The 27,066-nt window shown below is 52.9% G+C and overlaps 1 protein-coding gene across 9 annotated transcripts in view; it reads left to right on the top strand.

Moving 5' to 3' along the window:
- The window catches only part of LOC144953395 (transmembrane protease serine 9-like), a 61,135-nt gene extending 35,366 nt beyond the window's left edge, over positions 1-25,769 (top strand). For all 9 annotated transcript variants that reach the window (XM_078883964.1, XM_078883962.1, XM_078883970.1 and 6 more), the window contains 7 exons: positions 953-1,088; positions 5,049-5,233; positions 6,159-6,212; positions 6,917-7,052; positions 16,771-17,000; positions 18,649-18,758; positions 22,847-25,769. In XM_078883964.1, the coding sequence (XP_078740090.1) occupies positions 953-1,088; positions 5,049-5,233; positions 6,159-6,212; positions 6,917-7,052; positions 16,771-17,000; positions 18,649-18,758; positions 22,847-22,990 (995 nt within the window). In that variant the 3' untranslated portion in view covers positions 22,991-25,769. The remainder of the gene's footprint in view (positions 1-952; positions 1,089-5,048; positions 5,234-6,158; positions 6,213-6,916; positions 7,053-16,770; positions 17,001-18,648; positions 18,759-22,846) is intronic.
- The last annotated feature ends 1,297 nt before the right edge of the window (positions 25,770-27,066 follow it).

Raw genomic sequence — 27,066 nt, 5'->3', positions numbered from 1 at the left:
TCTCTACCCCCTCTCTCTCTACCCCCTCTCTCTACCCCCTCTCTCTCTACCCCCTCTCTCTACCCCCCTCTCTCTACCCCCTCACTCTCTACCCCCTCTCTCTACCCCCTCTCTCTCTCTACCCCCTCTCTCTACCCCCTCCCTCTACCCCCCCTCTCTCTACCCCCTCTCTCTACCCCCTCTCGCTACCCCTCTACCCCCTCTCTCTCTACCCCCTCTCTCTACCCCCCCTCCTCTCCCCCTCTCTCTACCCCCTCTCTCTCTACCCCCTCTCTCTACCCCTCTACCCCCCCTCTCTCTACCCCCTCTCTCTACCCCCTCTCTCTACCCCCTCTATCTCCCCCTCTATCTACCCCCCTCTCTCTACCCCCTCTCTCTACCCCCTCTCTACCCCCTCTCTCTACCCCCCTCTCTCTACCCCCTCTCTCTACCCCCTCTCTCTACCCCCCTCTCTCTACCCCCTCTCTCTCTACCCCCTCTCTCTACCCCCTCTCTCTCTCTACCCCCTCTCTCTACCCCCCCCCTCTCTCTACCCCTCTACCCTCCCTCTCTCTTCCCCCTCTCTCTACCCCCCTCTCTCTACCCCCTCTCTCTCTACCCCCTCTCTCTACCCCTCTACCCCCCCCTCTCTCTTCCCCCTCTACCCCCCCCCTCTCTCTTCCCCCTCTCTCTACCCCCTCTCTCTACCCCCTCTCTCTCTACCCCCTCTCTCTCTACCCCCTCTCTCTACCCCCTCTCTCTCTCTACCCCCTCTCTCTCTACTCCCCCCTCTCTCTACCCCCCCCTCTCTCTACCCCCTCTCTCTCTACCCCCTCTCTCTACCCCCTCTCTCTCTACCCCTCTCTCTCTACCCCCCTCTCTCTCTACCCCCTCTCTCTCTACCCCCTCTCTCTCTACCCCCTCTCTCTCTACCCCCTCTCTCCCTACTCTACGTCTCTCTTACCCACCGCAGACGACGTCCACTTCCACAATGGCAGCGGCACCTTCGCTTCGACCGACTTCGTGTCGATCGATCGCGCCGTCGAGTACAAGTTCGTCATCCACACGGTGGCGCCCTACGTCATCAAGGTCACGTTCGAGTGGCTCAAGTATGTATTGTTGCTGTTGTTGTTGTTGTTTACTATGATTGTTGTTCCCCACTGGAAGATCATTTGCCAGTAGCAAGATATGATAATTGTTTTTTTTACCCCTTTATCTGGCAACAAAACTGACACTTTTTTTTTTTTACAAGGAGTCATGTTTGTGTAATGGGTTCGGGAGACACTTGTAGAGGTACCTTCTTTAGTACAATACAACACTCCAACAGTCCTGATACTCTGTTACAGCCTAGGTGCACAGCCTAGATACACAGCCTAGGTACACAGCCTAGGTGCACAGCCTAGGTACACAGCCTAGGTACACAGCATAGGTACACAGCCTGGGTGCACAGCCTGGGTGCACAGCCTAGGTGCACAGCCTAGATACACAGCCTAGGTGCACAGCCTAGGTACACAGCATAGGTACACAGCCTAGGTACACAGCCTAGGTACACAGCATAGGTGCACAGCCTGGGTGCACAGCCTGGGTACACAGCCTGGGTGCACAGCCTAGGTACACAGCCTAGGTACACAGCCTAGGTACACAGCCTAGGTACACAGCCTAGGTACACAGCCTAGGTACACAGCCTAGGTACACAGCCTAGGTACACAGCATAGGTGCACAGCCTGGGTGCACAGCCTGGGTACACAGCCTAGGTACACAGCATAGGTACACAGCCTAGGTGCACAGCCTAGATACACAGCCTAGGTGCACAGCCTAGATACACAGCATAGGTACACAGCCTAGGTGCACAGCCTAGATACACAGCCTGGGTGCACAGCCTGGGTGCACAGCCTAGGTACACAGCCTAGGTACACAGCCTAGATACACAGCCTAGGTACACAGCCTAGGTACACAGCATAGGTGCACAGCCTGGGTGCACAGCCTAGGTACACAGCCTAGGTACACAGCCTAGGTACACAGCCTAGGTACACAGCCTAGGTGCACAGCCTAGGTGCACAGCATAGGTGCACAGCCTGGGTGCACAGCCTGGGTGCACAGCCTAGGTACACAGCCTGGGTGCACAGCCTAGATACACAGCCTGGGTGCACAGCCTAGATACACAGCCTGGGTGCACAGCCTAGGTACACAGCCTGGGTGCACAGCCTAGATACACAGCCTGGGTGCACAGCCTAGGTACACAGCCTGGGTGCACAGCCTAGATACACAGCCTGGGTGCACAGCCTAGGTACACAGCCTGGGTGCACAGCCTGGGTGCACAGCCTGGGTGCACAGCCTGGGTGCACAGCCTGGGTGCACAGCCTAGGTACACAGCCTGGGTGCACAGCCTGGGTGCACAGCCTAAATACACAGCCTAGGTACACAGCCTAGATACACAGCCTAGGTACACAGCCTAGGTACACAGCCTAGGTGCACAGCCTAGGTGCACAGTCTAGGTACACAGCCTAGATACACAGCTTAGGTACACAGCCTAGGTACACAGCCTGGGTGCACAGCCTGGGTGCACAGCCTAGGTGCACAGCCTAGGTACACAGCCTGGGTGCACAGCCTGGGTGCACAGCCTAGGTGCACAGCCTGGGTGCACAGCCTAGGTACACAGCCTGGGTGCACAGCCTAGGTGCACAGCCTAGGTACACAGCCTGGGTGCACAGCCTGGGTACACAGCCTGGGTGCACAGCCTGGGTACGCAGCCTAGGTACACAGCCTGGGTGCACAGCCTAGGTGCACAGCCTAGGTACACAGCCTGGGTGCACAGCCTGGGTGCACAGCCTGGGTGCACAGCCTGGGTGCACAGCCTAGGTACACAGCCTGGGTGCACAGCCTGGGTGCACAGCCTGGGTGCACAGCCTGGGTGCACCGCCTGGGTGCACAGCCTAGGTGCACAGCCTAGGTACACAGCCTAGGTACACAGCCTGGGTACACAGCCTAGGTACACAGCCTAGGTACACAGCCTAGGTACACAGCCTAGGTACACAGCCTAGGTACACAGCCTAGGTGCACAGCCTAGGTGCACAGCCTAGGTGCACAGCCTAGGTGCACAGCCTAGGTACACAGCCTAGGTACACAGCCTAGGTACACAGCCTAGGTACACAGCCTAGGTACACAGCCTAGGTGCACAGCCTAGGTGCACAGCCTAGGTGCACAGCCTAGGTGCACAGCCTAGGTGCACAGCCTAGGTGCACAGCCTGGGTGCACAGCCTAGGTGCACAGCCTAGGTGCACAGCCTAGGTGCACAGCCTAGGTACACAGCCTAGGTGCACAGCCTAGATACACAGCCTAGGTACACAGCCTAGGTACACAGCCTAGGTGCACAGCCTAGGTACACTACTCTGGCTACGCTCTGGGGTCCTCTGGCTACAATTACCCTAGGGGAGGCTTCCTGACCCGACCCAGCCAAGGTGCGGGTCTGGACTCTGGCTTCCTCGGAACTCGCCCTTACAAGGACGTAGAGCCGGGAGTCCCAGAGTCCCACCACTGGCCCGCACAGCGTCCCGGCCCTTACAAGGACAAGCGGGATGAGGGGGTCCAGGGTCCTAAGCTGGCTGGCGGGTCTTGGGTCTTGAGCTACAACTGGCCCTGATCGTCCAGGGAGCTGCCCTTTTATGCCTCGTCCCCAACGAGGGGTGGGGTTGTGTGCGCCCCCAGATATCCCACAGAGCAGACACAGCCCTCCTGTTGGTGGCGCCAAGGGGCTTAACTGTCTGGGGTGCCTGGGATCCTAGCGCCTGCGCTGAGGGCTTATCTGTCTAGGATCCCAGAGCCCCCAGCAGCCCCTCCCCTCTTATGGCACTACATTTGCATTGACTACAATACCTGCAGTCATAATGCAAATAAAAAACATAACTCTGATAATGATAAGCACTGTCCTTGAAGTTGATTGGTCCACACCCGAGACAGCTTTCCTTAGAGCCTAGTCTCACATGGTGTTGGACCAGATGGTCGACTGTGAGGGCGGGCACAAGCCGGCGTGAGTAGGTTAAACGTTGAGTTTTATAAGGGCACCACGGGGTGACCAGCCCCTCCCCACCCAGCCCCACCACTCCAACCCCCCACCCTCCCCACCCTCCCCACCCAGCCCCTCCCCACCCTCCCCACCCAGCCCTTCCCCACCCTCCCCTCTCCACCCAGCCCCACCCTTCCCATTTTTGGATGCACGACGGACGGACGGACGGACACAATAATCCCCTGTGGGCTGGTGTAACCAGGAGGTTCCTACCAGTATTAGCCATCACGTGTCATCTCTCGCTACAGCATCTTGCTGTCAATCATCGTTTAACTGACTTGTCTCTCGTTAACCACGTGTCGTCTTTAGCTACAGCGCCTTCCCGCACAAAACCATTGAACCGCCAATCTTGACTTCATTTGATGGCCAGCAGACAAACAGCTGCTGCTGCTGCTGCTGCGATGACCATCGGAGTTCACGCGGTGCTGATGATGATGTTGACGATGATGGTTGACAGCTCCCTCGCGGAGAACCGGTGATGGTCATTGGCCCGAAGCGTCGTCCACATCGATCTATTTATTTACTTAGTTTAAAAGGCCTCGTGACGATTACGACGAAGATGATGATGATGAAGATGCGGGTGACCGTCTGGCAGAGGTCGCAAACGGGTTTTGATTCCTTACCCGTACCCGTACCCGGCCGCACCAGGGTCGCAAATGGGTACCCTACCCGTACCCGGCCGTACCCGTACCCTACCCGGCCGGGTACGGGTAGGGTACGGGTATCGGGTACCTGATTGCGACCTCTGGGATGAAGCCACGTTGCAAGCGCGGGTGGGTTGATTCTAGGAACTTGAATTGTGAGAAGAGACAAGACGTTGGGAAATGAGTGACAATCACGGTGACTCACCCAGTGACTCACGGCCTACCCGTACCCGTACCCGGCCGCACCAGAGTCGCAAACGGCTACCCGTACCCGGCCGGGTACGGGTATCGGGTAGGGTACGGGTATCGGGTACCCGGTTGCGACCTCCCACTTTCTACTCCACTTCCCACCCCACCGACAGCCTCAGGAACCTGTCGTCGTGCCTGAACGAGAGCCTCACGGTGCTGGACGGTGAGCCCGGCAGCGGTGACCCGGAGACCCTGGTCGTTCTGTGCGGCACGGGGCGCGGCTCCGTGCCACCCTACAGCCTCAAGTCGACGGGACAGAGTCTCACCCTGGTGCTCAACTCTACGGAGCCCCTGCAAGGTAACTTAGTGGTGGTGGTGGTGGTGGCGGTGGTGGTGATGGTGGTGGTGGTGGTGGCTCTGATGGCGGTGGTGGCGGTGGTGGCTCTGCTGGTGGTAGTGGTGGTGGCGGTGGTGGCGGAGGTGGCGGTGGTGGCTCTGGTGGTGGCGGCGGTGGTGGTGGCGGTGGTGGCGGTGGTGGCGGTGGTGGCTCTGGTGGTGGTGGTGGCGGTGGCGGCGGTGGTGGCGGCGGTGGCGGCGGTGGCGGCGGTGGTGGTGTTGGCGGTGGTGGCGGTGGTGGCGGCGGTGGCGGTGGTGGTGGTGTTGGCGGTGGTGGCGGTGGTGGCTCTGGTGGCGACGGTGGTGGCGGCGGTGGTGGCGGTGGCGGTGGTGGCGGTGGTGGCGACGGTGGTGGTGGTGGTGGTGGCGGTGGTGGCGGTGGTGGCGGCGGTGGCGGTGGTTGTGTCAGCAGGACACTGTCACGGGGACAGAGATGATGTCAGCAGTGGCTATCGTTACCCCAATCACTACTCATATCACTACCACTATCACTATGACTATCACTACCACTATCACTATGACTATCACTATGACTATCACTATGACTATCACTATGACTATCGCTACCACTATCACTACCCCTTTTGCTACACCTATCACTACTCCTATCACTACCACTATCGCTACTCATATTTTTACCCCTATCGTTACCCCAATCACTACTCCTATCACTACCCCTATTACTACCCCTATCACTACCCCTATCACTACCCCTATTGTTACGACTATCACTACCCCTATCACTCGGGATCGAACCCACGGCATACCAGGCGAGGTAGTTAACGTCTCCTAGCGCCACGATGTCGCTGACTGACTTCTACCAAATGGACCGACGGATGAAAGTGATTTACTAAAGCTGCACGTTTTCTCTCTAAAATCTCCCTAAGGTCGCGGATTCAACATCAGCTACCTGTACGTTGCTGCGACACGGACCAAGCTAGGTGAGTGAGGAGCTTACAATCGAGAATGAACAATTAACGACGGGATATCGGTAGACTACAAGAATGCAGTCCTGTTTTCCTATAATGTGGCGGCGGCAGTGGTTGCGTTCCTGACGAACACCAATACTATGGACAGAATGACGTTGTAATAGTAAATAATATATAATATAGGGGGTATACAGGGCAGTCTGCGATAGTGCGTGAGATGATGCGTAACACAGTGCCTGAATATAGATCAAGAAGCATCTAGAAGCATCCAGTGGCATCCCAGTGTCTCGTGTGATGATGATGATGACAATGATGATGATGATGATGATGACGATGATGACGATGATGATGACGATGATGATGACGATGATGATGATGATGACGATGATGATGACGATGATGATGAGGACGATGATGATGACGATGACGATGATGACGATGATGATGACGATGATAATAATGACGACGATGACGATGATGATGATGACGATGATGATAATGACGACGATGATGATGATGACAAAGCATGCCAATAAGTTACTTAGTCAAGCACTAACTGGAGTGTATGTTGGACAGTAAAATCCACAACAATTCCAGTTAACGTGACGCTTGGCCAGTAATTAACAACAACAACCAGCAGCAGCAGCAGCTTCGTCAGGTGACCGGACAACGAGCCTCCACGTTGAACTGCCTCGTTCTGGTTTCCCCCCCTGCAGACTGCGGAGTGGAGACGGGGGGGTGGGCGAAACCGTGGTCCGCTATGCTCTACCTGGGAGCGAACAATCCTGTGTGCGAAGCCACTCTCATCAGCCCACAGTGGCTCATCACCACTGCGTCGTGCTTTAATAACAGGTGAGCTTCAATATAACATTTAAACAGGTCCCTGCGGGGTGGGCTGGTAGGAACGAATAACCAAAGAATATTAACATCATGATTTATTACACTTGTTTAGCCAGGAAAGCCTCACTGAGTCTAAAGGTTTTTGTAGGGTCCTGCCAAGTGTTTGCAGTAGGGGGCGATGTTGCTACACCTAATCGGACGATACGAAGGGAGAGTTTGAGGCCTAGTTCTAGGCTTTAGGCCTAGCTGTAGGCTTTAGGCCGCTGTGAGTTAATGTTTAATTTAAATGTTTTAATTTAAAACTATCTCAGGGAATTAAAAGGGAATGTTACACGTGTTTAGCCAGGAAAGCGTCACTGAGTCTAAAGGTTTTTGTAGGGTCCTGCCAAGTGTTTGCAGTAGGGGGCGATGTTGCTATACCTAATCGGATATCGGACGGACGGACGATATAATCTATTGTAGGCTGGTTCACTTTGTTCCTACCAGTATAACATTTGAGCTATGATATGACAGGTGAGCTCTAAGGATGGATAATATGCAGGCTGGCCCAAATGTTTCTAACTGCCAAAAATGTTCCATTCAGGGGTTCCACGTTTCACAAGTGTAATAAAGGTCGTTGAGGCGACTTCTGGAATTCGGTCTCTTATTCACTTTTCATTACAGCTCTCCTTCACGCTGCTGACAGGCAGCGTGAGGGGGATAGAAAGAAAGAGAGAGATGCACAGCCACGTGGCAGCCTGGAGCCCCGCTCCCGCGTGGCCTCTCCCTCCGTTCGTTCCAGTTCTGACCACGTGTCGTTCGTCTCCACCCCTATTTAATATCCGGGTCACGTGGTACGTTTCCACCAATCCTGGTTAGCCTCTATGGAATATTCCAGACTCCCTCGTAGGCTCCCGGGACCACGCCCATGACTCGTCTCCCCATTGGCTGTGGCTAAAGCCAGCAGAACCAATCCTCTACTTACAGCTGTCACCTTCCCATCACGTCAGGGCCACGCCCCTAGACTTCCCCCCATTGGCTATGGGCCAGGACCAGCAGAGCCAATCATCGTGACGAGTTGTGATACGTCAGTGAGCCGGATATATCCTCACATTACACAAGCGTAGAGAAGGGAGAGCATGACTGTGGCCCAGAATACCCGAAGCTTCGTGTGGAGCGACAGACCAGGTAGCTTCCACACAGCGTTACGCAACCGATGAAAAGATATTGCCGCTCGACTGATTCGGAGTGAGACCTCTGCTGTTAAACTGGAGCCGGTCATAAGCACACTGCCCAGGTATGGAAAACTCTCCACTCTCTCCACAACTGCCCCATCACCGATTTGGAGTTGTGGGGGTGGAGTGTCCGATGGTACAAAATACCCAGGCAGGTGCTTAGTATTGGTGGGGCTGATGGTAAGGCCCCAACTCTTCGTGGCAAGCTCCAGGTTCAGCAGCAGCACCTCCAACTCCTACTCTCAGCCAGCCAGAACACCTCATCTGTCAGCCAGCATCTCTGCGAGTTATACCCAAATCAGCCATTGCAGCTGCATGAGCCACAGTCCTAAACATTTCCCATTTCCCCTCAGCATCAGGAGGAGGGGGGGATGATGCCAACCCGGCTGCAAGCGATGATCAACTTCTCGCTTGCAACTTTCATCAGCTAGCTGAGATCAGGCCACTGGGTTTTAAATGGGATCCTATATGGAGCTGATCTGGCCCATGCCTTCCAATCACCCCAGTCAAGGTGCCAGCATCATGACCAACTCGGTCATTAAAGTTACCCAACAAGATGACTGTAGCCTGAGAAGCCACTACAGTTAGCACCTGTGATTGGAGGTTATCGAAGGCATCTGACTCATGGGCCTTGCCTGTGTAATGTAGTAACTCGGCGGGAGACGACTTCACGGGTAACACACTCTTTATTTTATCAAACTTGGTTACAGGTGACTAACACCTACTTTGTATCTCGGGTGACAAACACCCACTTAGCTACTTGGCGACTAACGCCCACTGAGCTACTCGGATGACCAACATCCACTTAGTACTCGGGTGACGAACACCCACTTAGCTACTTGGCGACTAACGCCACTGGGCTACTCGGATGACCAACATCCACTTAGTACTCGGGTGACAAACACCCACTTAGCTACTTGGCGACTAACGCCACTGGGCTACTCGGATGACTAACATCCACTTAGCTACTCGGCGACTAACGCCACTGACTAAGTCTTCAGCTCCGTCTTCGGGTCTTCAACTGGGTAACTCTCCCCGAGTGCTCTCGCGCGTCCCCCTTTATACCCCACCTGCGGACGTCGCTGCGAGCACCCACTTATTCGACCAATCGCCGGGCGCTGGCTACGATCCTCTTTTCCCACATCTCATCGTGCCTCACCACTCACGCCGCGCCGCCCCGTCATCTGTCACTCCCGGCGCGCGCGTCCACACCACGCCCACAACGCGTGCCCAACCCCGCACCCCGCGCCGCCCCGTGATCCATCACTGTCACAGTCGGCGCACGTCAATACCACCACTACACCTGCATCCCTCCACTGATGTTCATCTTCGGTAGGGGCATAAGTAACCACCACCACTAGTCCTCGCCTCTGGTTGATGGGAAGGCGAGCCCACAGTAGCCTGGGGCTTACAGCTTCCCACACCTCACTGCCACGCTCCCACGCCCCCTTCATTATTTGGTTCAAAAGAAGAGCCACTCCCTGTTGTTTGGCAGTCGTCTGCACCGAGTAGAGGACTGTCCACCCCTCATGGTGACTGGAGCAAGAGCCAGTCCACCCGACCTGAATACAACAGAGACCCAGGCAGTACCGTTCCAGCTCCCGGCAAAGGAGTAGCAGCCTCTCCTCTGCAGTGAGCATTCGAACATCAAGTTCAAGTTCATTTATTAGGTATAGCCCTGTGAGCCATTCGGCTCTTGAATCGGGTGCAACCGCAACAAACAAAAAACATGAACAAAAAACATCTTAAAGTGAATATGTGACTAAGTGCAAACAGAAAATCCAAGAAAAGACAGCAAAATATTGCAGAAAAAGCACCGTACATCAACGCTGTGTGCAAAAATCCCAGTGGGATGCAAGTCAAACAACAACAACAACAACCACAAGACAACTTAGATTAAGGCCATCAGTCCAACTCCGTACTACAACAACACAAACATGGCTAAACCAATACACTATTCCACGTGGCCACCCACAGTGGCTTTTTGTCGTTTCTGGATAAACCCCGAGGGTGTGGAATCAGTCTCCTGGCTCCGCCAAATGGGGTTTGGCCAGGAGACGTCACAGACGCCTGTACTTCCGGGGCTTCTGGCACAAGCTGAGTCACATTTTGAACACGTTTTGTAGTGGTTCTTGTGTTGAAGGTGGAGGGGTTACCAGGCCTTTTCAAACGTCCCTCCTTTTGACGCTGTGGTGGCTTACAAGTGTAATGTAGTAACTCGGCGGGAGACGACTTCACGGGTAACACACTCTTTATTTTATCAAACTTGGTTACAGGTGACTAACACCTACTTTGTATCTCGGGTGACAAACACCCACTTAGCTACTTGGCGACTAACGCCCACTGAGCTACTCGGATGACCAACATCCACTTAGTACTCGGGTGACGAACACCCACTTAGCTACTTGGCGACTAACGCCCACTGAGCTACTCGGATGACCAACATCCACTTAGCTACTCGGCGACTAACGCCACTGGGCTACTCGGATGACCAACATCCACTTAGTACTCGGGTGACAAACACCCACTTAGCTACTCGGCGACTAACGCCACTGAGCTACTCGGATGACCAACATCCACTTAGCTACTCGGCGACTAACGCCACTGACTAAGTCTTCAGCTCCGTCTTCGGGTCTTCGACTGGGTAACTCTCCCCGAGTGCTCTCGCGCGTCCCCCTTTATACCCCACCTGCGGACGTCGCTGCGAGCACCCACTTATTCGACCAATCGCCGGGCGCTGGCTACGATCCTCTTTTCCCACATCTCATCGTGCCTCACCACTCACGCCGCGCCGCCCCGTCATCTGTCACTCCCGGCGCGCGCGTCCACACCACGCCCACAACGCGTGCCCAACCCCGCACCCCGCGCCGCCCCGTGATCCATCACTGTCACAGTCGGCGCACGTCAATACCACCACTACATCACCCCCTACCACATAGCTCGCAGCCGCCCCGGCTGCTACAAAAATATACAAACCCTCCCTGTGTGCCCCGTAACACAACACAACAACTAAGCTAACAACACAACACGACGCGAACACCACCATCCGCAACCCTCAACCAATGCCACCGCGACAATAGAACAATATATACAAACCGGCGAGTGACAATAGCAATGTGTATACAAAAAAAATAAATGGAAAATTTTTTTTTTTCTTTCGACTCGTGCAGTGTCCCCTTTTCTTCCGAGCGTCCCTACAACGGGACATTACCCCGGCAGAGGGGAACACCGGGCGAGCTCGGTGTAGAGCACAAAAAAACCGTCCTCATGAAAATTGTTGAGACCTAGCCCGAGTCCGCCTTGCCGGTCCGTCGTACGGCACCAGACGCGGTTGAACGTCCGGTGGTGCCGGCGGTTCAGGAAGACATCGGCCAGGCATCGAGGACTCGTGCGTGCCCCGGGGTTCAGGCTCTCGACGGTCAGCAGCCGTCAAGCCCGAGGCACCTGGGGGTGGGTCAGGTGGAGACACGTGAGGATCAGCCTGCGACACCTCCCTCCCCGAGTCGACGGTCACATCACACGCCCGGTCGTCACGGCACAGAACGGGGTCACACGGTGCCGCATAGGGCTTCAGTCGGGAGGGGTGCACATACCAACGGCGTTTCCCCCATTTAATCTGTATACTCTGGGGCCGTGCAACCCGCACAATTTCCACCGGTCCCCTCCAAGGTCTCAACAACTTGGGGGACGTAGCCAACGGTGCATGTGGACAATGCAGCCAGGCCTTATCGCCTGGTTTCCAATCATGCGTATGCACCCTCCGCTCATGCAATTTCTCGTTTGCAATTTGCCGCGACCGCGAATTCAACCTTGCCCCCTCCCGCGCTTCAGTCAATTTGGCGATATTAAATTTGATGTGGTCTGCCAATTTAGATTTCGCACGTGGCTGGGAAATCCCCAGTTGGACGTCCATGGCTGGATCGGCCTCCCGCCCATACATAAGAAAAAATGGGGAAAACCCTGTCGCCGCATGAGGGGCCATTCGATAGGCCGCGAGTACCCCCGGCACCTGTAAGTCCCAATCAACCTGATCGTTGCAGACCTGTTGGCACAACATAGACGTAATCGTTCTGTTCAGACGCTCAACCATCCCGTCAGTCTGCGGGTGGTAGGGGGAAGTACGCACTTTCTTTGTACCCAACAGGTCGCACACCTCGCGCAACAAAACGCTCGAAAAATTCTTCCCTTGATCCGTCAGCAAGCGTTCGGGGGCGCCCTTGTCCAAAACATAACCCTGGACGAAGGCGTCCGCCACCGCTGCAGCCGACTGGTTGGCGAGTGGCCATGCCATGGGCCATCGGGTGAAGTATTCTACGCCAACCAGCAGGAACCTATTTCCCCTCGGTGTAGCAGGAAAGGGCCCCAAGATGTCCAACGCAACCAATTCGTTTGTGCGCGAAACTTGAATGGATTGCAGCAGTGGATTAGCTGCCAATGGTGGCGGTTTTCTTTCGGCGCACCCTACGCATCCCTTAAGAATGTTCGCCACGTCGTTACCCATCCCCGGCCAATAATAGTCTCGCTGGATTAGGGCGAGCGTTTTTTGAAAACCCAGATGCATGAGCCGTTCATGAGCTGCCCGAACGACCTTACCCCGCATAGCAACAGGCACAACGAGCACGTGACCCCGGGACATGTTGTCCCACTTCATCAAAAGGCCCTGTCTGCACACCCAGGAACCGACCCGCGCATCCCCTACCTCGGGAGCGCCAACTTTTCGACGTAGCGTAAGTAGGGAGCTGTCGGACATTTGGAGACGGCCCCACTCAATGAGGGGCAATGACAACAGCGAATCCCTCCCCGTGGAAGCGTCGACTCCCAATTGCACTTTGGACAAGTTAGCAGAACCGGCACACAACGAGTCCAACCACTCAGTCCCCTCATCACTTGGAGGATGCGACTCGACAGTGAAATCCGCTTGAGACACGAGCCGTTCCTCAACGGGTAGCGACGCGGCGTGAGCCAGCACCGTTCCCTGCGCAATTTCGGCCGGCCGCGACCCCGTATTCAGGACCCTTACGAACGGCTCACTGTCCCCTCTCACCATGGTTTGAGCAACCGCTAAGTCGAGGCCCCTTCTGGCCCTGTTAGACGGCCCCAACGGCCCCCCCTGTGCCACCCCGCCCACCTCGAGTGGCTTCCTCAACCGACGGGGTACCAACATTTTCGATCCCGGGGGCACCCTTACAGTCTGAGTTGCCAGCGCCTGCACCGTCGCACAAACCGTGCGTATTTTGGTAGGGCTCGTCAAGAACGCAAGCCGCCGACCTGACGGAAGCTCAATGCAGGCCTGATCTATAAGAATTTTGATGGGCATTCTGGACAAAAAGTCCGTACCTAGCAAACAGGGAACGGCCAGCGATGATGATACAAAAATAGGGCCCGCCAATTGGATGTCACCAATGCAAATAGTCGCCCGAATCTGGCCGATGATCCCCAGGGATCCCCCATTCGCCGCATTAAATGGCACGTCTACTGGCAGAAGGGGTCTACTTTGAACGGGAAGAATGTTATAAATAAGGTCCGAGATGATGGTGGCCGACGCACCCGTGTCAACAAGCACCCGGACCTCAACCCCGTCAATGAACCCCGTTACCACGGACGACCCGGCCGACGCAGCCACGATCCTGTGGGCCAATTCGGACCACTCGACTGCTTGCGGGCCGCGTACGGACCCCCCTCGCCGAATTGAACCCCCGGCACCCAGCCGCGAACCCCCCACCGCGAAGCGGCGACCCGAATGTGCCGTGTTTGTGGACCGAACGTGTGAGGTGCCGCGACTTGCCGGGTTTTGTTGGGATGACTTGTGGCCCTGGTCGTCGTCCCGACGTGGTCCTGTGGCGCGCTGACGCGGGGCCCGGCACCCGGCTGCGACGTGACCCCGAAGGCCGCAGTTGTAGCAGACGACGGACGTCGTAGGTTTCGGTTGCTCCAGCTTGCGGGGCGAACGTGTGGGCGAACGACCTCCCGTTCTCCACTCCCCCGGACGCGATGCAGCGAAGGCCTGCTCCTGCACCGCAGCTGGCTGAGGTTCGGCGATCGTGGCGGCCAGTGCCGCGTTCCCCGGCCATTTGCAGACGACCCCCGGCTTGCGTTTGAGGACCTCGTACGCGTGAATGCTCGTGGCGATCGCCAGGGAGCAGATATCCATCTCGTCTGCCACGTTGATGGGGACCCCCAACTCGTGGGCCAACACCAGCAGCTGCTCCGTCACCATGGCGTCCTTCCCCTCCTTATCCATGCGGGGAAAAGCTGCGTCCGCCAAGGCGAGTAGTGCCGTGCGGTAGGCTAGCGTCGTTTCCCCAGCCACCTTCCGCCGATCGTAGAACTGGTGGCGACACGTGGAGGGCGGCCCGAACACCTTCGCCATCAGGTGTAGTGCGGCCTGGAGCGTAGAGCGGGACGACCTTGCAGCAGATGTGAAGGCTGCAAGCGCGTCGTCGTCAAGCATCGCTGGCAACGCACGCAGGGCAGTGGTGTCGGACCACCCCGACATCTCCTGATGAGCGAGGAACCTTCGTTGGAAGGCTCCCCAGTCGCCCCCATCCGCCTTGAACGCCGACAGCGCGGGCAATCTTTGCTGGAGGACCCGATCGTCGTCGACGTCGGAGAGATTTTCCCGCGCTCCGCTGGAGTTGTGTAAAATGTCGGCTCGGTTGTCAGGCGCAAAATGGAGGGCTCCGGCGCGCGCCGATGACGTGGGCTGCGCTGCGCGGAGGTGTCCGGCCACGTGGCGTCCGTCTTTCCCGCCAATCGGTGGCTGCCCCCCAAAAACGGCGGCAACTTCCAGACTTTTGGCGCGAAGCGCCCTTTGGCGGGAATCCTCCACCGTCGCTTCCTCCACGACCCCCGCAGCCGTTTTTCCGCTCGCCGGAACGGAGATGTCGGCCAAGACAGCGGCGGCGGCGAGTAGCAACTCCGCCAACCGGGCGTGCGCGTCCTGGAGGCCGGTGTCGGAGGCAAGCGGAGCGTCGGCCATCACCGCGAAGTGCTGCATCGGCGGCAACTCCTCGTCCTCTACTCCCGAGGTCGGTGTCCCCGGTCCACCGTCGTCATCCCGACCTCGCTCGTGGGTACGGGTAGTCTTCCTTGTGTCCATACTTCTTGAAGACAGGTTTACTTCTGACGCCAGTTGTAATGTAGTAACTCGGCGGGAGACGACTTCACGGGTAACACACTCTTTATTTTATCAAACTTGGTTACAGGTGACTAACACCTACTTTGTATCTCGGGTGACGAACACCCACTTAGCTACTTGGCGACTAACGCCCACTGAGCTACTCGGATGACCAACATCCACTTAGCTACTCGGCGACTAACGCCACTGGGCTACTCGGATGACCAACATCCACTTAGTACTCGGGTGACAAACACCCACTTAGCTACTCGGCGACTAACGCCACTGAGCTACTCGGATGACCAACATCCACTTAGCTACTCGGCGACTAACGCCACTGAGCTACTCGGATGACTAACATCCACTTAGCTACTCGGCGACTAACGCCACTGACTAAGTCTTCAGCTCCGTCTTCGGGTCTTCGACTGGGTAACTCTCCTCGAGTGCTCTCGCGCGTCCCCCTTTATACCCCACCTGCGGACGTCGCTGCGAGCACCCACTTATTCGACCAATCGCCGGGCGCTGGCTACGATCCTCTTTTCCCACATCTCATCGTGCCTCACCACTCACTCCGCGCCGCCCCGTCATCTGTCACTCCCGGCGCGCGCGTCCACACCACGCCCACAACGCGTGCCCAACCCCGCACCCCGCGCCGCCCCGTGATCCATCACTGTCACAGTCGGCGCACGTCAATACCACCACTACACAAGCACCATGATTTTCGATTTGGCCATTCCCTCCATGGCATTGCTGACATCCACCGCAACGTTGTCGTCAGGCACCAAAGCGAGGAGGTCAGGGGTTGAGACAGACACACACACGAGCAGAAGAAGACAGCGACAAAAATCCCCCGTATAGCCTGTAACAGACTGTAGGGGCAAGTGCTGTTAGCGAGCACCTATGAAGGCCGGCACGGCACACGAGGGGGTGGGTGGCCAACACCACGCCCGGCCGCCTTTGTCTCCCTAGCGGCGATCTTTACACATCGCACCAGGTACTCATCTGAGGCACACACCTACATCAACAACAACAACAACCGCCATTCGCCACTAAGTGGCGGTGACGTCACCACGACGCTTGTGCCAGGCCAAGTGCACCTTGAGGCTACCACGTGAAGTGTCGAACGCCCACTGGCAGGAGGTCACGGGGCAGACCCAGCAGGTGCCACGGGTCGACTGACAGAGATGACATACTGTACATACACACACACAGACACACACACAGACACACACACAGACACACACACAGACACACACAGACACACAGACACATACACACACACAGACACACCCACACAGACACACCCACACAGACACACACAGACACACACACAGACACACTCTTCCGAATTGTCACCGGCGGACAACGTGGCTGGAGCATCTCAATGTTCTCGCTGCAGATCTTTGATTCCGGTCGAATGGCACGCCGAGTTCAACAACACTGGCTACAGCCGCTACAACCTCGGGAGCATTGCTCAGCACCCCAAGTTCAACGCATCCACGTGGGACTATGACGTGGCCCTGGTTCACCTGCTCACCAACGTCAGCCTGTCGGACCAGATCCGGCCCGCGTGCGTGCCCCACCGTCTACAGCAAGTGCCTCTGCCGGGCAAATCCTGCTCGGTCAGAGGTAGCAAGCGTTTTGTGTCCGTTCGTTCTTTCGTTCATCTGTCACTCCCTCTGTCTGTCATTCCCTCCATTCGTTCCTTCGTTCATCTGTCACTCCCTCTGTCTGTCATTCCCTCCATTCGTTCCTTCGTTCATATGTCACTCCCTCTGTCTGTCATTCCCTTCATTCGTTCCTTCGTTCATCTGTCACTCCCTCTGTCTGTCATTCCCTCCATTCGTTCCTTCGTTCATCTGTCACTCCCTCTGTCTGTCATTCCCTCCATTCGTTCCTTCGTTCATCTGTCACTCCCTCTGTCTGTCATTCCCTCCATTCGTTCCTTCGTTCATCTGTCACTCCCTCTGTTTGTCATTCCCTCCATTCGTTCCTTCGTTCAGCTGTCACTCCCTCTGTCTGTCATTCCCTCCATTCGTTCCTTCGTTCATCTGTCACTCCCTCTGTCTGTCATTCCCTCCATTCGTTCCTTCGTTCATCTGTCACTCCCTCTGTTTGGCATTCCTTTCATTCGTCCCTTCGTTCATCTGACCCTTCCTCTGTTTGTCAGTCCCTCCATTCGTTCCTTCGTTCATCTGTCACTCCCTCTGTTTGTCATTCCTTTCATTCGTCCCTTCGTTCATCTGACCCTTCCTCTGTTTGTCAGTCCCTCCATTCGTCCCTTCGTTCATCTGACCCTTCCTCTGTTTGTCAGTCCCTCCATTCGTTCCTTCGTTCATCTGTCACTCCCTCTGTTTGTCATTCCTTTCATTCGTCCCTTCGTTCATCTGACCCTTCCTCTGTTTGTCAGTCCCTCCATTCGTCCCTTCGTTCATCTGACCCTTCCTCTGCTTGTCAGTCCCTCCATTCGTTCCTTCGTTCATCTGTCACTCCCTCTGTTTGTCATTCCTTTCATTCGTCCCTTCGTCCATCTGACCCTTCCTCTGTTTGTCCATTTTTTCGTCTGTCTCTCCGTCCGGTTTCTGTTTGCCCCGTTTGTCTCTCGCTCGGGTTAAACGCCTTCTGCGGTTCAGGAAGCACTGCATCGGATTGCCGACGATCGCTGCTAGAGACGCGAACGCGAGCGAGTGGCACAAAGTCGGCCGCCTATTGTGGAGGTCATCATCATCAGCAACGGGGGTGGTGGATAAAAATTCAGTCGGCCCAGGGGAAAGCTTTGTGGTGGCCATCCAATCCAGACTTCAAATATACAGCAGCAGGCATCGGCAGGGTCGGGATCAAACCCACGAGCTCCTGCACACCAGGCAAGGAAGTTAACATCGCCGAGTCAACCCACGACCTCCTGTATACCAGGCGAGGTAGTTAACATCTCCTAGCCACTGTGATGAAGATGATGGTGAGAGAGACACAGACTCGAAATATACAGCAGCAGGCATCGTCAGGGTCAGGATCGAACCCACGACCTCCTGCACACCAGGCAAGGTAGTTAACATCTCCTAGCCACTGTGATGATGATGATGGTGAGAGAGACACAGACTCAAAATATACAGCAGCAGGCATCGTCAGGGTCGAGATCGAACCCACGACCTCCTGCGTACCAGGCGAGGTAGTTAACATCTCCTAGCCACCACGGTGCCCGCTAATGTGAGACGTGAAATGGATTAAATGTAACGATCTTGACGAACGTCGTGTGTTGTGTTGTGTGTTTGGTGTCCAGGTTCCGCCGTTTCAAAACGGGTGAGCATCATGGAGCAGAGTGAATGCCAGGTCGTGTTCAACGCCACGGTGACCAGCAGAAAACTCTGTGCCTCCTACAACCTGTGTGGGGTAAGTGGAGAAGCCCTGGGTGTGTGTGTGTTAACATCGAAGGACGCTGCTGCTGGGCAGTTGAAGGCAGTCGCCCTCCTGCAAGAACGGAGGGCAAAGGAGCGATGCTCACAACAACGAGCGGAGCGCCGGGCGGGCTAAAATGGAGCAAGTTGGCACAGTAGGGGGTATAGCTTGGTGTGGTGCATCTACCGGTCATCTCAGTCAGGCAACCCATGGCACCTGCTGGGGTCTGTCCCGAGACCTCCTGCACCTAGCCTGGCACAGTAGGGGGGTACAGTTTGGTGTGGTGCATCTACCGGTCATCTCAGTCAGGCAACCCATGGCACCTGCTGGGGTCTGTCCCGAGACCTCCTGCACCTAGCCTGGCACAGTAGGGGGTACAGCTGGAGGTGCATCTAACGGTCATCTCAGTCAGCTATCCCATGGCACCTGCTGGGTTCTGTCCCGAGACCTCCTGCACCTAGCCTGGCACAGTAGGGGGGTACAGTTTGGTGTGGTGCATCTACCGGTCATCTCAGTCAGGCAACTCATGGCACCTGCTGGGTTCTGTCCCGAGAGCTCCTGCACCTAGCCTGGCACAGTAGGGGGGTACAGTTTGGTGTGGTGCATCTACCGGTCATCTCAGTCAGGCAACCCATGGCACCTGCTGGGGTCTGTCCCGAGACCTCCTGCACCTAGCCTGGCACAGTAGGGGGGTACAGTTTGGTGTGGTGCATCTACCGGTCATCTCAGTCAGGCAACCCATGGCACCTGCTGGGGTCTGTCCCGAGACCTCCTGCACCTAGCCTGGCACAGTAGGGGGTACAGCTGGAGGTGCATCTAACGGTCATCTCAGTCAGCTAACCCATGGCACCTGCTGGGTTCTGTCCCGAGACCTCCTGCACCTAGCCTGGCACAGTAGGGGGTACAGCTTGCTGTGGTGCATCTACCGGTCATCTCAATCGGCCAACCCATGGCACCTGCTGGGTTCTGTCCCGAGACCTCCTGCACCTAGCCTGGCACATAAGTCAGCCAACCCATGGCACCTGCTGGGTTCTGTCCCGAGACCTCCTGCACCTAGCCTGGCACATAAGTCAGCCAACCCATGGCACCTGCTGGGTCTGTCCCAAGACCTCCTGCACCTAGCCTGGCACATAAGTCAGCCAACCCATGGCACCTGCTGAGTTCTGTCCCGAGACCTCCTGCACCTAGCCTGGCACATAAGTCAGGCAACACATGGCACCTGCTGGGTTCTGTCCCGAGACCTCCTGCTACCGAGCCTTCGATTTTCACGTGATTGCCTCAAAGTGCACCTGGCCTGGCACAGGCTCCGTGGAGGCGTTACTTAGTCGCCAATCGAATGAAGCGATGTCTCATGAATCCATGGTCTTCTGAGACCGTACATTTGTAGGACAGCTCTAGAACACAAGCACGCACGCGTGGCGCAGATGCCGCGTAGTTTCACACGGAGTCGGCTTTCGCGACCAATATTATCCGTTATAATAAAAATGGCCATGCCCAGGCCTTAATAGGCAGTGCTTCTGCTGCTACTCGCTGCTAACAGCACTTGCCCCAACAGTCTGTTAATATATTCTTGGTTCTTTCGGTAAAGTCACGTAGAGTGGCAATAATAAAATAATAAAAATAAACATAATAAAATACAATTCTCACGACGTTTCGAGAAGACTCTGTCTCACCGACAGACCTGTTCTCCACCCGAGGACGGCTGCTTGCGTTGTGGCCGAAACGTCGTGAGAATTATTTTATAATGTTTTATTTTTATTACTTTATTATTTCTATTCTACGTGACTTTACCGAAAGCACCAAGAAGATGAATCCCTGCAGTCACGAAAGCTTTAAATCGAAGTCTGTTAATATATAAATAATAGTTTTTACCCTGTGAATAGGCTACCCAGGGGGATCTTTAGGAGCGGTGGTCCAACGGTTTGCGCTACACAGAGACCCGAGTTTGACTCCCGCTCGCGGCCACTAACACCAGGGTCAGCGGTCATCTGAACTCAGTCCTGGACCTCCCCTCGCCACTGGGGGAGACAAAGGCGGCCTGGGTGTGGTGTTGTTGGTGTTGGCCAAACCACCCCTAAACTTAATTTGTAGCTTTCGTGACTGCAGCAATTACTCTTTGGCAAACTCCAATAAAATTAACCCGTAAAAACAAAGATTTTCACTATAAATCCTTTATATGCGTAGCGGCTAGAGTCCTCTCGTCCTCTGGCTTGAGATGGCTGCCACCTATGGGTCAGATGATTGCCTGCCACCATTAAGCAATTGGTAATTAAATATATATATATTTTTTCCTAAAAAGTGTCAAATTTTGGAAAAAAAAATTCACGAAAATACATCGTCACGCACAACGAGTCTGTGTGCAAAATGTCAACTCGATTGGATCACGGGAAGTGGGTTAAAAAACGACTGAAAGATTTGCACGGTCGTAAGCGCGCAAGCAAGCAAGCGAACTTAATATAAAGGATTTAAAAATACACCCGGCGTCAGGGTTGGGATTAAACCCACAACGTACGCAACCTGCCACGCGAATCACAAATGAATAATTTCTGAATCACACATACACAGCCCAACCTCATGACAGAATCAGAAGCAGGATATTTATTTATACTGGAGGAATCCAATGAGCTACGAATCTCGTTTCCACAGATATCCAGTATTTCACAGATCACGCCCTGACTTCAGCTAAGCCAAATTTTGGAGGAAGCCAGAAAAGCCACCAAAAAAAAACTCTCTGAAAACGTCACCTCGAGAGCTGTGAGCTGTGCCAACGGTAGGAGATGGTGTAAAGACAAACTAATCTCACGTGGGGAATTTTGCACGTGATTAAGACTCGAATTAGAGACGCTATCCGTGGTCATTGTAATAGTAGAGGACGGCAAATGCAAATAGCGTCCGTATAATGTGCACTGGCAATTGTAAAAGCTATGTGCAGCATCCCCAACTTACTTAATTTGTAGCTTTCGTGACTGCAGGAATGACTCTTTGGTGGTTCTTTCGGTAAAGTGACGTATAAAGAGAAAATAATACATTAAATACTAGCAAACGATGTTTCGATTGCAACACAAGCAATCGTCATCAGGTATAAATGAAATAGAAACACAAATCTAGTATACTTAGAAATGTAATGTAATGCAACAGAGAGTCGGATAACATAACAGTCAACGCCCTACCTGGTTGATTACGTTCTTCCAGAGACATATAGACAGACATATAAGCAGAGACAGATATCACAGAGATACATAGAGAGACACAAACATAGGCACACAGAGAAACCACGCTTCTGTGTCGAGGCCTTCAATAGAGAGAGGGAGCGGGGAGAGAGGGAGGGGTTAGAGAAATTAGCATGTCAATGAGTGGCACGCTGCAAAAGCTTGGAACAAATGAGGAGACAGGGAGAGAGACACACTGAATTAAATAAGCTAGCAACATTTCGAAATGTTACGTAATACAACAGAGAGAGTCGGATAACATAACAGTCAACACCCTACCTGGTTGATTACGTTCTTCCTGAGAATGCTACATTTGAGAGAGAGATCAAACACAGAACCAGAGACATATAGACAAACACATAAGCAGACAGATATCACAGAGATACATAGAGAGAGACACAGACATAAATGAAATAGAAACACAAATCCAGTATACTTACAAATGTAATGTAATGCAACAGAGAGTCGGATAACACAACAGTCAACACCCTACCTGGTTAAATTTCGATTTAAAGCTTTCGTGACTGCAGGGATTCATCTTATTGGTTCTTTCTGGTTTTCACCTAAGGACGGCTGCTTGCGTTGTGGCCGAAACGTCGTGATCATTATTTTATTACGTTTTATTTTTATTATTTTATTACTTCCCTCCTACGTGACTTTACCGAAAGAACCAAGAAGACCCTACCTGGTCGATTACGTTCCTCCTGATAATGCTACATTTGAGAGAGAGATAGATAGATACAACACAGAACCAGAGACATCTTCCTCGTGTGCCCACAATTTGCCGGCCTTCATAGGCAGTGCTGCGACTTCCTCCCCACAGCACTTGGCCCCCGACAATCTTGCTAGAGGATCTGTGTCTCTGTCTTTCAGGAGCACACTTCGCCGCTGCTGTGCAAGGAGGTGGACGGACGACAATACGTGACAGGCGTGGGTGGTCGTGGATCCTGTGGTCCGACCTCGATGTTCAACAGGGTCTGGAGGGTCCTGAGCTTCATCAACCAAACCATCTACTGAAATTAATAACAACGTCTTCAGAGAAACACTCGGGTTATGCAGGATTGAGGGAGGGAGCGAGGGGAGTGAGGGAGTTGGCGTCTCTCTCATCATCATAGTGGCTAGGAGATGTTAACTGCCTCGCCTGGTATACAGGAGGTCGTGGGTTTGATTCAGACCCTGACACCTGCTGCTGTATATTTGGAGATTGTGTCTCTCTCCCCGTGGTCGCGTGGATCTTTCTCTGGGTCCTTTGGGGTTTTCTCCTCTACATTTAGGATCAATGGCACGGCATTTAGAGTATTTGGCTTCTGCAAGAAATGTCCACACGACGGCGTTGATGATGATGATGATGATAATAATAATCCCACTCCGTTGAGCTGCTATCATTTGCGATGATCGAAGTCACTTCTGAAAAAGAGCTACTACATAGCAGCTCAGTGGCATCTTACCTGGTAAAATAACAAAGTAGTTACTAGCCCTGAACGAAGTGTTTTGAGATATCAATAGCTTTGCATTACAGCAGGAGAAATTGGTAAATTTACGGGCAAATTAGGAACAGTATAACATGAAACGAAGTCATATTAGCAAGACAACAGATCACGTGTCCGTCTACAAAGCGATAAGTCACAGATACATGCGCGGAGTTAAGTAGCACGGTTACCGCACCGCTGATGAGCACCATTGGCTACATAGGGTGCGAAAGAAGTTCAACACACACACAGAGACCCATAGACTCACACAAAGACCCATAGACTCACACAGAGACCCATAGACTCACACAGAGACCCATAGACTCACACAGAGACCCATAGACTCACACAGAGACCCATAGACTCACACAGAGACCCATAGACTCACTGAGAGACCCATAGACTCACACAAAGACCCATACACTCACACAGAGACCCATAGACTCACACAGAGACCCATAGACTCACACAGAGACCCATAGGCTCACACAGATACCCATACACTCACACAGAGACCCATAGACTCACACCGAGACCCATAGACTCACACAAAGACCCATAGACTCACACAGAGACCCATAGACTCACACAGAGACCCATAGGCTCACACAGAGACCCATAGACTCACACAGAGCCCATAGACTTACATAGAGACCCATAGACTCACACAGAGACCCATAGACTCACACAGAGACCCATAGACTCACACTGAGACCCATAAGCTCACACAGAGACACATAGACTCACACAGAGACCCATAGACTCACACATACCCATAGACTCACACAGAGACCCATAGACTCACACATACCCATAGACACACACAGAGACCCATAGACACACACAGAGACCCATAGACTCACACATACCCATATACTCACACACAGACCCATAGACTCACACAGAGACCCATAGGCTCACACAGAGACCCGTAGGCTCATACAGAGACCCATAGGCTCACACAGAGACCCATAGACTCACACAGAGACCCATAGACTCACACATGTTCTGTAGATGTAGATTACACTGGTTCTTCACGTTCTGAAGATGTAGATGCCACGGGTTCTTCATATTTTTCAGATGTAGATGCCACTGGTTCTTCACGTTCTGCAGATGCAGATGCCACTGGTTCTTCACATTCTGCAGATGTAGATGCCACTGGTTCTTCACGTTCTGCAGATGCAGATGCCACTGGTTCTTCATGTTCTGCAGATGTAGATGACTCTGGTTCTTCACGTTCTGCAGATGTTGATGCCCCTGGTTCTTCACGTTCTGCAGATGTAGATGCCCCTGGTTCTTCACGTTCTGCAGATGTAGATGCCACTGTTTCTTCACATTCTGTAGATGTAGATGCCACTGGTTCTTCACGTTCTGCAGATGTAGATGCCACTGGTGTCTTCACGTTCTGCAGATGTAGATGCCACTGGTGTCTTCACATTCTGTAGATGTAGATGCCACTGGTTCTTCACGTTCTGTAGATGTAGATACCACTGTTTCTTCACGTTCTGCAGATGTAGATGCCACTGGTTCTTCATGTTCTGCAGATGCCACTGGTGTCTTCACGTTCTGTAGATGTAGATGCCACTACCGCCATCTATTGCGTGGTGGTTGAACTTATGACTCTCGGTCCGAACGGGAAACTGGGTTTGTTCGTATCTCTGAAAGTTCACAAGTGAAATGTGAGTAAGTAGAAGAGTCCCTAGGCTGTGGCGTTAAAATGATCGAGTGGCGGGTTGACCAAAAAATCTGTTTAACAAAATTTGCACGCAATGTGGATTTTCACGAGCCACTTGCTTATATTTATCCAAGTCCCGTAGCCCGCATTGGGACCTCATCGTTGTCGGTTCTAGCCGCTAGCGAAAACCCAGTGATCGTAATGCGTCGAGAGAAGTGAAGCATCTTCTTGGTTCTTTCGGTAAAGTCACGTAGAAGGGAAATAATAAAAGAAAAAAATACAACATAATAAAATAATTATAATAATAATAAATTAATAAAAATAAAACATAATAAAATAGTTATTTTATTATGTTTTATTTGTATTACTTTATAAAATAAGAAAACATAATAAAATAGTTATTTTATTATGTTTTATTTTCATTATTTTATTATTTCCCTTCTACGAGATGACTTTACCGAAATAACCAAGAAGATGACTCCCTGCAATCACGAAAGCTTTAAACAGAAGTGAAGAAGTCTGAAATTTGAAAGTAAAATGACCGTTTCTATTGTGTGTACTGATTACCGCATATAATGTGATTACAATATGATTGCACGGCATTATGTATACGTGTGTTGCAGCTATTAAAAGTGTAAAGGTGTTTGGGGAACGGTGGGTGTCCATGCGTGTGTTATGTTGGAGGCCTCTACGCAGTTTTGGTACGCAGTTGATCGTCGATTATATTACACTGCAGAGGTGGGACAAAGTCATTGTTATGCAAGTCCAAGTCGAGTCGCAAGTCATCAAATTCATGACTCGAGTCTGACTCGAGTCCAAGTCACATGACTCGAGTCCACATCTCATAGGTGGGACAAAGTCATTGTTATGCAAGTCCAAGTCGAGTCGCAAGTCATCAAATTCATGACTCGAGTCTGACTCGAGTCCAAGTCACATGACTCGAGTCCACATCTCATAGGTGGGACAAAGTCATTGTTATGCAAGTCCAAGTCGAGTCGCAAGTCATCAAATTCATGACTCGAGTCTGACTCGAGTCCAAGTCACATGACTCGAGTCCACACCTCTGTTACACTGGTCAACACACTTTTTCTGGCATAAGGTATTCCAACAGTTTAAAGGTAATTTTGGGGTGCTGATTCCAAATCTGGCATCAGTTTTTGTCTATCACATCAGGTTTTTGAGATATCAAATATTGCATTTTCAATAAAAACTGCAGAAGAAAAATATTAAATAAATGTGGATATCTACATAAAATGATATTATAAACACACTATCCTAAAAAACTACAGCACCATATTTTAACACTAAAGCAGTCACCGACTCGCAACAACTTGCAATCATAAGTGACAGAGTTAATTTCGGGTAATATCAATGAAAATGGGGTATGCCGATAGCATAAAAATGCGATGTGATAGAGAAAATCTTAGATCAGATTTGGAATCAGCACCTTGAAATTAGTCTAGAACAGCTGCAAAAGTCCAGGCCAGAAAAACGTGTTTTTTGTTTGTTGACCAGTGTTATCCGCGGTTGTCTACGTACGGGTGGAACAAATTTCGATTTAAATCTTTCGTGACTGCAGGGATTCATATTATTGGTTCTTTCGGTAAAGTCATCACGTAGAAGGGAAATAATAAAATAATAGAAATCAAACATAATAAGATAAGTCCAGGCCAGAATTTTTGTTTGTTGACCAGTGTTATCATCACGGTGGCTAGGAGATGCTATTCTGTGGTGCCACGGCTTCGAAGCCACTCTGCAAGCACTGTGACCCCCCCCCCCACTGGCCCCCCACTGGCCCCCCACACTGAATTCTCACACACAGCGAAATGGGATTGCTTGGCATAATGGGTTTTAATCCAAAGGGTCCCTCATAATCAACGTTTTTGGGTTTAGATCGCGTTATTTATAAATGTGTCGTAACCCTCCACCACCCGACACGGTCAATCAGT

The sequence above is a fragment of the Lampetra fluviatilis genome, chromosome 76 (assembly GCF_964198595.1).
Source record: "Lampetra fluviatilis chromosome 76, kcLamFluv1.1, whole genome shotgun sequence".
Taxonomy (NCBI): domain Eukaryota; kingdom Metazoa; phylum Chordata; class Hyperoartia; order Petromyzontiformes; family Petromyzontidae; genus Lampetra; species Lampetra fluviatilis.
Note: the sequence above shows the minus strand (reverse complement) of the source record. Positions and strands in the feature narration are given on the sequence as shown.